The sequence below is a fragment of the Raphanus sativus genome, unplaced genomic scaffold, assembly GCF_000801105.2.
Source record: "Raphanus sativus cultivar WK10039 unplaced genomic scaffold, ASM80110v3 Scaffold2100, whole genome shotgun sequence".
Classification (NCBI taxonomy): domain Eukaryota; kingdom Viridiplantae; phylum Streptophyta; class Magnoliopsida; order Brassicales; family Brassicaceae; genus Raphanus; species Raphanus sativus.
This window is the reverse complement of record NW_026617409.1, coordinates 5758-17403: the sequence shown is the minus strand read 5'-3', so window position 1 is coordinate 17403 and position 11646 is coordinate 5758. Positions and strand designations below refer to the sequence as shown.

Below are 11646 nucleotides of genomic sequence, written 5' to 3'. Positions count from 1 at the left end.
TAAAGCTTTTGAATTTGAAAACATATAATCTTAAACTATAATAAAGTTTTTTTTTTACTTTTTTATTTTTATTTTTATTTTTATATCTATGATATTAGCATTTTAGTTAGGGGTGGGCAAAAAACTCAAACCGAACCGAACTGAACCAACCAAACCGAAGTTAAACTGAACCAAACCAAACCGTGCTCTTTATGTAACCCAGTTGGTTCATGTTTTACTTAACCCGAACGGTTTAGTTTGGTTTGAGTTTAAACCGAACCAAACCGAACTAAACCGATAATCCAATATATATATAGTAAAAATATATATGATATTTATATATATATATGTATTAACATATTGTAAATTTTAGTTAAAGTTTCATTTTTCATTTTTTCATAACTTTCATATCTTTAAAAAATTATAAATACGATTCAAATAATACTATTATATATAAAATCATGTAGCATAAGTTTTTATATTCTCACTCTATCGTTTATGAGTTGATTATTTTTTTAATAAAAGTATAAAACTAATGCCTTCATGTTTTATAACCAACCCGAACTACATCAAACCAAACTAGACCATAATAATGTAAACCGAACTAAATCTAACCAAACCGAACTGAACCGAACCGAATTAAACCCAAACCGAACCCAAACCAAAGCTACTTTGGTTTTAATTGGTTTGAGTTTTATAAAACCCAAATTATCCAAACCAAACCGAACCCGAAACTAAACCGAAATGTCCACCCCTAATTTTAGTCATTTTCTTCCTTAGGATTTTTTTTTTAACCATTCTTTTTTAGGATTTTTTTTGTGACAAAAACTTGAAAATAATATACAGTATTTAGGAGAATTGCACATTAAAAAGAAGAAAAACTAAAAGTTTAAAACCCTATGTGGCTTTAGTTACAAGGATCTAGTATACCATCATGTCCTACCGTCTGAGTTGAGTTAGTCAAAGAACGAGTGTTGTTGGACTGATTGACGAGCCAGACATGTCGTCTGGTCTGGATAGTATTAGTTAGATTAGCCATGTCAGGCGCTTGATTAGAGAGATCGAAATCACCAATCTTGGCAACATCATCATCAAAGAGAAGCACGTTGCTGGATTTGATGTCTCGGTGGTTAACCTGAGGGTTGACCTTCTCGTGCAAGTACTTGAGTCCTCTGGCTGCACCAACAGCGATTTTGACTCTCTGTTGCCACGTCATAACAGGACCTCGCAGCGCTCCTTTCACACCTTTTCGGCCTGCACCACCAAAAAAGGTACCATAGTTTCAATATCTTCAACTCTCTCCAGTGAGACTAATCCATCATATAACGTGAATCACTCACCATGAAGGACATCATGAAGAGATCCGTTAGGAGCATACTCATAAGCAAGAACACGAAAAGGGCCATCAACAATATAACCCACAAGTGCAATACCATTCTCGTGTCGCAATCTCGAAACCATTGATATCTGTATTAAAAAAAAAGAACTTCTACCTCATTACCAAAACAAAAGTAGACAGAACACTCTCAAAGGACAAACCATAATGTGCTTTGTAGTACTAGTATACCTGGGAAAGAAATTCTTGGTCAGGCTGCTTGCTAGAATCAAGTTTATTGATAGCAGATGTTACACCGTGAAACACCCTTCCATAAGAGCCCTCACCGATCAAGGCCTTGGAACCGTAGTTATCGGTTACATCACTCAGCTCATCAGCAGGAATGGCTGGTACAGAAATAGGCTCCATATGAACAACAGGCTGATTCATGGGTGGATCAGATCTTAGATAGTGGCTTCCACTGTCACCTTTAGGAAAATCAAAAATAATACACACATGAAGCCAAAAAGGAGTGGGGAGTAATGATATTAGGAAGTGGAGAGATACCAGCAGGGACGTGAGTTGGCATTGGTCTAGTATCATCAGCATTACGGAAACCATCACCATACCCACACCAACCGAAACAGCTCATGATTACAACTGCTCTTCTATTATATCAAAAGGAATTTAATTGGAAGGATGCATACTAATATCAGAGACGCCACTTCCAGTCAGTCAACCGACGAAAGATTGCACTGTCCACATGCTCTACCCACAGACACTGTTTCACAGTAAAACACTACTTCACATCGTCAGTGTGACTTTTTTTATCTAAGCAGTCAACTCATCATATGGCGTCATCGTTACAGCTGTTTTCCTTATTTCCTTCATTGTTGCACTGTATCCAACTCCATAGCTTATAAGGTCTTCACTCCTACCGTCTATATAAACAAACGTTACAGGTCCAGTGTCTTATTAAACACCAGATCAGAACTCATCAGCAATGGTTCACACTCTTATCTCCTTCTCATCTTAGATGTTGCTTGCTTCGTCTCTCTTATATCATTGGCGCTTTCACAAACTTTCTCTATACAAAACGTACGCTCCACCAAAAGAACTCTGTTCCAGACTTGCATGGAACTACCCGAACTTTAGTCCTACCACCACAACACTCGAATCGCGACCAACTCATCTTAATTAGTTGCTATCCGACAGCTGGTGCTTGTGTAAGCTCTGATGCATCACCAAACTCTTCTTTATACATCTGTATGATCATTGGTTCCGTAGCCGGAACTCTCGCATTTATAAACCGATACACAACCTAAAGTCTGTCAAGAACAGAGAACCACTAAAATCAAAGGAAGACCAAAGTTAGAGCCAACAACAAAAGTATCATCTAGCCATTTTACCTTGTTTACGATATTCATGTCTGCTATGCAAGAATGATTTCCTCTGATTCCTTTGAATATCTGCAAAAAGCTTAAATTCAGGAAAGGCTGAAAGAAGCAAACACGGAGTATAAAGACAGTTTTTTTCATGTAAGCCTCTTTGTGGTCTAACCATTCCAAGCAAAACTTTCTGATCCAGGAACGGGGTTAAAGACAAAACCAATATGACAGACAGAAAATTATGTGTACCTGAGCACTTGTAACATGGTGGTCAATCAAGAACAGTTTGTCATTCCTAAGATCTGCAACGCATTTGATGAACAAAAAGCAGTTAGAAAGAAGCCCAATAATAAAATTTAAAAAATGGTCAAAAGCCAATTCAGACATATATGTTCTTCGTAAGAAACAGAGTTCGGTTACACCAATGTTCACAGAAGATAGTGTAACAGTGTAACAGAATCACGAGAAAAATGTCATTGAAACAGAAAGGAGAAAGATCAAAGAGAGATGCAAAGGATGATTTATGAAAGGACCAAATATAAACAGAACCAACGAATTTAAGGCAATGTCCACTTAAGCAATGACATGAGCAGTGAATTTAATAAATGTTATAATGAAGCCAAGAAGACTAAGAAACTCCGAATGGGTTTAACAAAAGCAGAGTAAGAAAAGAAGACAAGACAAGACAAGTAAAAAAACAAGACTTTTCATATAGAAACAAAGACCCATTAGCCAACAAACAGTTCTACACGATGATCATCCACTTCAAGAAGAAGTAGGCAACAAACAATTCTATACAATGATCACAGGAATACAGAACAAAACAAAAAACAAAAAGATTCTCAGGATACTAGACTCTAAACGACTTCAGCTTTCTCCAAATCATCATCAACACTCGTTAAGACCAAACCAAACTCTGTTTCTATGCAAAAGATTATATCTTTTTAACTAGTCACGATACGATACTCTTCTACTAGAGGACTCTAAAATATTTGACCTTCCTCAAGATCATCAAGAACATCATCATCGACATTGGGTTTTAAAACCAACCCAAACTGTTTAAGCAAAGATCGATCTCTTGCCCGACGGGAACCGCCAATGAGATTTAACAGTTCTTTTTCGACAGACAGAGGATTTTCATACCTACAATCGGATCTTGCTTCTTCTTCTTCAACCTTCAGCACCGCAAGCCTTGCCTCTTGTCTGATTTTCATTCTTGCTTTTTCTTCTTGAAGCTGCTTCTCTCTTCTGATCTTCAGCATTGCCTCAGACTTGTTACTACTCGACTTAACAATGATATCCGCAAACCTAATCCTTATCGCTGCCGCGCGAACAGATTTTGATGAGGAGGAGGAAGAAGACACGAACAGCGGATCACGACCCTGACTTGTAGCTGTCGCCATTGCTTAAACCCTAGTTTTTCGGATTCGAAATCAAAGAATGGGAGAGAAACGAATCGACAGAGAAGTAACGAAGAAATCAATTTTTTGAGGAAACGAAACCCTAAAACTCGGATTTGTTTTTGTGTTTTCTTGGGAGAGCGAAGAGTTTCTGTAAAAGTCTATTTCTGTAGGCTCAAGTGTTTATATAGTAAAGGCTGGAAAGCTGATGTTGTTAAGTGGGACCTTTTTTTTTTTTCTGATCAACAAGTGGGACCCGCTCTATTGCCTTTTCCGGTACTTTTTTTTTGGGCAACACCTTTTCCGGTTCTTTTTAAAATTCGATTATTTGTACTTCAATGGTGAAGAGCCCTAAAAGAAAATAATATATTAATATTCTAATCATATAATTATATATTTATTTTTTAGTTTTTTTTAATTAACAAACTTTTACCAATTGTCTCTCTTATTTTTCTGATTTTATATTTTTTAGGTATTATAACTCCTTTCTAAAACTATAGTTGGAGCTGCTTTTACCATGGCCCTGATTAGGATGAGTTACTCAGATCAAATATTATCATATTTTTAATATTTGTGATTTTTTATTATTTTATGGATATCTTTATCGATATTTAATTTTTCGATTTGTTTTATCTCGAAAAATATGGATATCCATTTTTGGGTATCTGAAAATTAATGAATATTTACGTATATTTACAGATATTTTATCTATTTTGTTCAAAACAAAACAATTTATATAATATAAATGATAATCTTAAAAATTATTGACCTGCACTTTTTTTAATAAACAAGTGGGACTCTCTCTATTGCTTTTACCTTCTTTTTAAAATTCGATTATTTGTTTTGCAATGGGTATATTTCAGTGAAGTCACTTACCATGGCCCTAACTGAGGGTGAGATGCCCAAATCAAATATTATCATATTTTTCAGTATTTGTATTTTTTCCTATAGATATCTAATTTTTCTATTTTTTTACATCAAACTCTTGCATAGTATCACAAATGAAATTGTTACATATAGATGTGTAAGCAAACTCTTGCAAGTATCACAATTGTCAATGAATATTAATCTCTCACATAGTCTATAAAACTCGGATCAAGCCACATTTAGATCAGTGAATAGCTTATAGATATACGTAGAATACCAGTGAAAAAAAATAGAACTGCACAAATCGATTTAAAGGCCAACTGAAAGCCAGAAATAAATCACATCACACCGAATCACAACCCCACTCAATTATAAAGTCAACTTAAAAAGAATCGAGCTATACCCAGTCAATGTAGGCTTTAACATCGAGTGAATGTGATGATGCATTTGTTGAATAGGTTACAAAGATTCGACAAATCAGTTTGGAAGACATGCAGAAAGATATAGAGAGCATTACCTGAAAGTCTAAGACCAATGATCTCATTAACTTAAATAGGACATTTTGAAATGCTTGGCATCAACTATGAGATTCATAGGAGATTTCATAATACGATTAATGAGAGAAATGATTTGGATGATAAAGCACATTGAATTTCTTGTAAATAGAGATTCTAATAGTTAAATCAATGATGATTCATGGTTTTGATGAATTGAAAGAAAACGATGCGGGATAAAGGGAAATCGGAAAATTCATTCATCAACAGAGGTAACGGTCCCGATCAGTACATAAACATGTATCATGTGGTAAAACATACATCAACACACAATATACTCAAATTTCATATATGAATAGATATTTAGGTTTATCCATACATTGTCTATATCTCCGTTAGTCAAATGGTAACTGATGCTGACGTGGCTTTTACGGATGTTGACATGGCTTTTATATCTTAATTAATTAATAAAAATTAATACAAAATAATGTTTAATCGGTAGTTGAGGGGCGTCTAACCTGGGTGTGGCCCATATTCAACCTTATAATCAACCATTATGTCTTATTTATATCTAATATATTTTGTTCATATATTTCTAATTATCTAGAATTAGTTCCATAGAATATATCAATTCTAAGTAGTTGGTTTAATTACCTTAATTATTGTTATTGTGTTTTAAAATTTTCAAAATTTTGAAAAGAAAACATGAAAAGAAAAAATGAAAACAATTTCCATAAGTTATTGCAAAAAGTTTTAATTTGAAAACATATAGTTCAAAACTATTAAAAATATCTTATTTGTTTTTATCATTTATTATTTATTTAAATAATTATTTATATTTATATATCTATATTTATTTATCTATATTTATTTATCTTTATATCAATTTATTGTTTTTGTCTCATGTCTTTCTCACTAATTTATCTTGTTTTACAGATTTTTCATCACATAGTTCTCATTTTCCACTCATTTAAAGGTAGATTTATTAATTTTAAATATGTATTTTTGTATGTTTTATAAAGGTAAATTTATCTAATCTTCCACCAAACTTTATATGAATTTTTCAGTTTTGTCTCATGTTTTTCTCAATAATCTATCTTTTTGCAGATTTTTAATCAGATGATTCTCATCTTCTATTTGGATATGTACGTTGTGTGTTCTATAAAAGTATATATATCTAATCTTCTACTCATTTTATGTGTGTTTTAAGTCATTTGAATGTTTTTTGATATGCAGGTTTTTCAGATTTGGGCTTGATATGCAGGTTTTTCTGATCTGTGCGTAATGACATTTTCGTGAATAATCTGAACTTGTAGGGTGGATAGAGCAAAAAAATTCAAAAGAAAAAAAAAATTAGTTTTGTGTTTGACTTTAAGTTGTGAGTCAATTTTGCAAAAAAACCCTTATAATTATATGTAACTCTTTCAGTCTTTGTTCGTGGAAAATTGTTAGTAGTATTGACCAATTATATAGTCTTTCATTTAAAATGCAAACATAAAAATACTTTCGCATGTTTAGATTGATCAAATATTATTAATTCCATTCCAATTATTTGAAATAAATTTATTTAAAACCAATCTTTGTTCAATATAATTCCAAAAAGTAATGGTTAACTATTAATGCTTTAGTACGTTTAACTCAAGTCTTGACTGTGTATAAAAATATAACTGATTTGTTTTTTCTAATATGAAGAGTATTTGATTTTTGTTTTGCAATGTGCATAAAATAAATATTGGTTTGGAGTCTCTCACTCAGACTTCCTTTCACTATTTTTTCACATTTTGGTTTTTATAGTGGTAGTTTGGTTAATTCAGGCTGTTTTTCTTTATCTTATTATATATTCACACTGGTAGAAAACTACTCAATTTTTTTTTTCTGGAATTCTAATGCATTTTTTTTTTGAACAAAACTCTAATGCATTTTTGCACTCTCAAGATTTGAGTTCCTTTCTATATTACATCTGATGATGACTTTGAGTTCCTTTCTATATTACATCTGATGATGACTTACACGAGAGATATAAATTCACAATAAATGTCCTTTGTTGTTTCAATGAAACAGAATAACCAAAAACATTTTTTATGTCACCACTAAAAAACACCTCAAAGCTCTACATCTTTCTTGTTCTTAGAAGAATCAGTTCCCGGGAAAAGCCATCTTATCAAACCAAAGCCTCTTTGATACTCCTCCTCCTTCGACAAAACTCCTCCACGGTCGTGATTCACACTGTATACAGAAAAAGGATAAAAATGATGAAGTTGGAGAAACAGCTACAACAAGAAAGAAAAGTGGACCAAGAAAAGAGGGTTCAGAACTTGGGAAGCTTGTCACAGTCTGAAGGAATCCATCCAATCCTCTGCTTCTCATAGAGATAGATTACCATTATCCCTTGGAAGAATATGTCTATCACACACACACACATATACTCATATCACACATTGTTGATGAACATAAACAAACTTTGGTTTATCTTGTCTACTTACCTCCAATGATGTTGTAGTTATCGAGCCCGATCTCAGATCCTTCTTCCTGAAAACAAAAAAAACAAACTCTCAGTCTCAAGCCATGGACCTTTTTATATGTAATATACAGATACAGGTCATCATATGTGAGACTCACAGTGATAATGAGATATGACTCAGGTGGAACCTGAAACAGCTGACCTTTCTTTTGACTCCCAAATCTTAAAGTAATAGTCTTGAAGTATTTCTTCACATCATATACTGATTTCAAAGGCTCTTTGTCTTTCCAACAGACCGGTAAGCTTTTATCTTCTTTTGTCTCCATCAAAGCCTTAACCTTCAAATCTTTACGTATCTACATACAAGATGTGGTTTAAACACCAAAAAGGTAAGAAGCTAAGCCTTTTTTATTTTTTGTTCTTTCAGAGAAGAAACTGGATCTTACATGAGAAAGAATCGCTTGGTATGCTTGGGCATTGAAGTAAGTGTACGAGCTTCCACTATCGAAAATGAAGTTAATGCCTTTGACACTTGTGGTCTTGTCGTTAAAGAGAAGCTCTGCTGGTCCAGTCATGTAGTGTTTACTAAAGAAACACAGAAGAGTGAGTTTCAGCTCTTAAGTCAACTATAAAGAAGATGATGCTCTCTCTCACCTAGTTGACTTAAGAGCCAAAGAAGTCCACGTAACTCCAGAAGAAGGAACAAGCTCATCTCCGATAGAGAGAAAGCCTTTACTATTATCATTACTTAAGCAATGCACAATCACATTCTTGGTTATCCCCAAGTAACTAAGCTGTGATGAGATGCTTACTTTGCCTCTGCCAAGGCCAAGCATACCAGCTGTTGGAGGAGCAGGGTGTGGACCAGGGCTCTGCTGATCATACCCACATCTGAAAAAAAAGAAACAAGCAAAGATCACCAACTATTTACAGCTTATGAATTCAAATGGGTGAAGAAAACTAAACCCAAATGTCAAATGGGGATGCGTAGTGGATCCATTTTCAAGTCTGAGAGGGAACACATCAGTAACGAGAGCACCAAGAGAAGATGCATGATCTGAATATCCAATTTCATAGTCACACTGATCCTGAGGGTCGAGACAAGGTCTTCTCTGGTGAAGGTCTAGGCCATAACACAACATGTGCGAACAAGGTAAAGTGTTGCATTTGGGTTTGTACTGACTATCACGTGGCTGCAAAGAGAGAGAGAGAGATATGATGAACATGGCATTAATTAAAAAGCAATGTCACTAAAAGAAAATTAAATTTATACCTTTGTGCAACCTTTGCAGGGTGCATCACATTGAACCCAAGTGAGATCACTGCCAGTGTCAATGTCCAAGTCAAAGACCTTAGGTGGGTTTCCTATGTTAAGCAACACATAATAGTACCTGAAATAAAAACCATAGTCGTAAAAGATTAACGTCAAGAATTCACATTAAAAGTACTCAAGCAACAAAGTATCCCCAAGAAGATCAAAATCTCAAAGAAATTACGAGGGAATCAAACGAAAGAGATGAAACTTAGCAGAGAGGTTTAAGTTACCCAAGAGGATAAACGTTCCCGGATACAGGAAAGACGACGGAGGAGGCAAGTAGATGATTCTGTAACTTCACGTCTCCCTTGGGCGAGTCTTTAGTAGCAGCTTCCGAAGGTTGAACGCGAGAAGAGACGACGAGGAAAACGTAGAAGAAGAAGAAGTAAACCCATGGAAACAGCTCCTTTTTGAGATTCATCGTTTCTTTTTCCCCAAGAAAGCCCAAGAAATGAAACAGCAGGCAACAAAAAGAGGATTTGCTGCTTTAATGAAAAAGGTTTAACTCCGTTGCTTGCAGTTTGCCTATAAAGTTCAGTCCGCAACGTTCACAAAGCTTGTTGGACACGCGGGAACTACGATTGTTTAAAAGGCCGAGAGTTGTACAATATACAAGCCCAATATGCTCGGCCCATCATTCTTTTTAGCAAGCAACTTTTTCTTCCTCGTCCTCTAAATTTTGAATAGATTAAGGTTATGAAGTGCTCACCAATGAATGGAGAGGAATGATGCATTTTTTAGTGTTTCTAATAAATTATACCATTCATAAAGAATAGTTATTACTTTTCATATCTTCTCATTTTTTTATTCTAGAAAATTAAAGAACAAATTTGTTCCTCATCAAATTTGATATGGAATAATCATTCCTCGTTATTCTCACAATATTATTTCTATTCATTCTTTTTCTATTTGTTCATAGTGTTCTCGAGATGGTTATCAGTTACACACTAAAAAAATATAACATAAATGAATTCAGAATCAATATTTTTAAAACATAATCACTGTTAAATGAATTCAGAATCAATATTTTTCTACTTTTAAACGCATTTATCTTATTATATAAAAGTAATTATTTTCTACGCTGAATTTTTATTGGCTGATCTCCACTATAATTCTTATTAATAGTTAATTCTCTCAATAAAAACTGTCTAACTGATTTTAATTTCATAGCTTGCGCTTTTCATATAATTAATAGTAGTTGTCTCAATTACAATGATAATAGTTTTACCCAAAAAAACCAGACTAACTTAGAAAAAGAAACAGAACTGATAAAGATGAGAAGAAGAGAGATTCGCCAAAAGAACCGAGAGAAGAAAGAGGAGAAGTAGAACCCATCAATTATAATATGGTTTTGTTTTAGTTGGCAAACTTAAAGAAATATGGGATAATATTTATCTTTTTTTGTTCCAAAAAAAAAAATTAGAAATATGGGATAAAAGTTAAAGAAGTGTCTAAGTAGTAGAAAGCGATGCAGAAAAATATTAAGAAGTATAAATGTGATCTTCTGTGTAATTATTTGGAGTGATTTATATAAATAGACAATTTCTAACTTTTTATATCACAATAGGTCACTTTCTACTCCTTAGACATTTTTTTTTAACTTATTTCTTTTTTTCTTAACTAAAACATAACTAAATACAACTAGTAGAACCCACCATCTATTATTTTTACTTCACCATTATTTTGTAACTAAAACAATGATGATTCAGCTTTGAGATGGAAGCAATGACTAAGAAACAACAGAAACAGAAGCAGCAGAATTATGGATTGCAGCAGAAATGGCGGCTTCGTCGAAATCCCAACGCATTGATTTCATTTCCTTCACCATTAATTTATACTCTAAAAACTGAATAAAACCTCATTTCCACCGCAATAACATCATGGCCTTCACTCCCAAGTATACCTTCATCATTAGCCATGAAAGTATCACCACCAAGCTTCTTCCTTTGCAACAATTCTGCCGTTTCTCCTCCTTTTGATTCCCAGCCACATTGAAGCTCAATCTGGCACCATAAAGCTTCTTCCTCAACACAAATGCACCACAGATTAACTGTTGTGGCCATAAGGAGTCGTCATCGCTTCAGTCTTTGACGTCACAGAAGAAAGCTCGAGCAACAATGGTGATTTTTCTTCGTTTTACGCATTTGGTCTTTCAATTCTTTAGTTGTTCTTAGTTTGATCTCAGGATTTCAAAATTGCATATAAATCCTCGTGAATTAACTTCAGACTTCTAAAAATGCATTTCAGGCTTTTCTTATATTGAAAGATTGGTCCCTCACAAAATTGCCCAAACTCATAAAATTACCATAAAATTGACATAACAATAGGTCCACTTTGGTTCAAAACTCATAAAATTGCCCAAAATTAACCAATTACGAAATTATTTAAACAAACATAGTAACTCATCTATATTGTAAAATCACTAAA

General features: G+C 33.8%; 2 protein-coding genes across 6 annotated transcripts; both read right to left on the bottom strand.

The window, feature by feature from the left end:
- Window positions 1-484: 484 nt before the first annotated feature.
- LOC108822825 (receptor-like cytoplasmic kinase 1) lies at window positions 485-4252 on the bottom strand. 5 transcript variants are annotated; one of them, XM_018596006.2, is made up of 7 exons: window positions 3826-4250; window positions 2932-2984; window positions 2704-2763; window positions 1862-2622; window positions 1547-1782; window positions 1320-1446; window positions 489-1233 (listed from the first exon to the last, which is right to left on the bottom strand). In XM_018596006.2, the coding sequence occupies exons 4-7, from the start codon at window positions 1944-1946 to the stop codon at window positions 887-889; spliced, it is 795 nt and encodes a 264-aa protein (XP_018451508.1). In that variant the 5' UTR covers window positions 1947-2622; window positions 2704-2763; window positions 2932-2984; window positions 3826-4250; the 3' UTR covers window positions 489-886. The 5 variants fall into 5 exon arrangements, with proteins under 5 accessions (XP_056855796.1, XP_056855799.1, XP_056855797.1 ...); XM_056999816.1 differs by having other exon boundaries at window positions 485-1233; window positions 1547-2622; window positions 3826-4252; XM_056999819.1 differs by having other exon boundaries at window positions 485-1233; window positions 1547-2381; window positions 3826-4252.
- A 3293-nt stretch (window positions 4253-7545) lies between these two features.
- Window positions 7546-9640, bottom strand: LOC108821527 (aspartic proteinase Asp1-like). Its single transcript, XM_056999820.1, has 9 exons — window positions 9450-9640; window positions 9178-9295; window positions 8936-9097; window positions 8559-8827; window positions 8351-8489; window positions 8063-8260; window positions 7927-7972; window positions 7759-7846; window positions 7546-7669 (listed from the first exon to the last, which is right to left on the bottom strand). Exons 1-9 carry the CDS (start codon window positions 9638-9640, stop codon window positions 7546-7548), a joined length of 1335 nt encoding a protein of 444 aa, XP_056855800.1.
- Between the last annotated feature and the right edge of the window lie 2006 nt (window positions 9641-11646).

Coding starts and splice junctions, on each gene's coding strand:
- LOC108822825 (XM_056999816.1), bottom strand. CDS start 1,921: ATGGTGATGGTTTCCGTAATGCTGATGATACTAGACCAATGCCAACTC. Junction 1,447..1,546: donor ACCAAGAATTTCTTTCCCAG/GTATACTAGTAC, acceptor TTTTTAATACAG/ATATCAATGGTTTCGAGATT. Junction 1,234..1,319: donor TCTTCATGATGTCCTTCATG/GTGAGTGATTCA, acceptor TTGGTGGTGCAG/GCCGAAAAGGTGTGAAAGGA.
- LOC108821527 (XM_056999820.1), bottom strand. CDS start 9,640: ATGAATCTCAAAAAGGAGCTGTTTCCATGGGTTTACTTCTTCTTCTTC. Junction 9,296..9,449: donor GGGAACGTTTATCCTCTTGG/GTAACTTAAACC, acceptor TTTTTATTTCAG/GTACTATTATGTGTTGCTTA. Junction 7,973..8,062: donor AGTCATATCTCATTATCACT/GTGAGTCTCACA, acceptor TTTTGTTTTCAG/GAAGAAGGATCTGAGATCGG.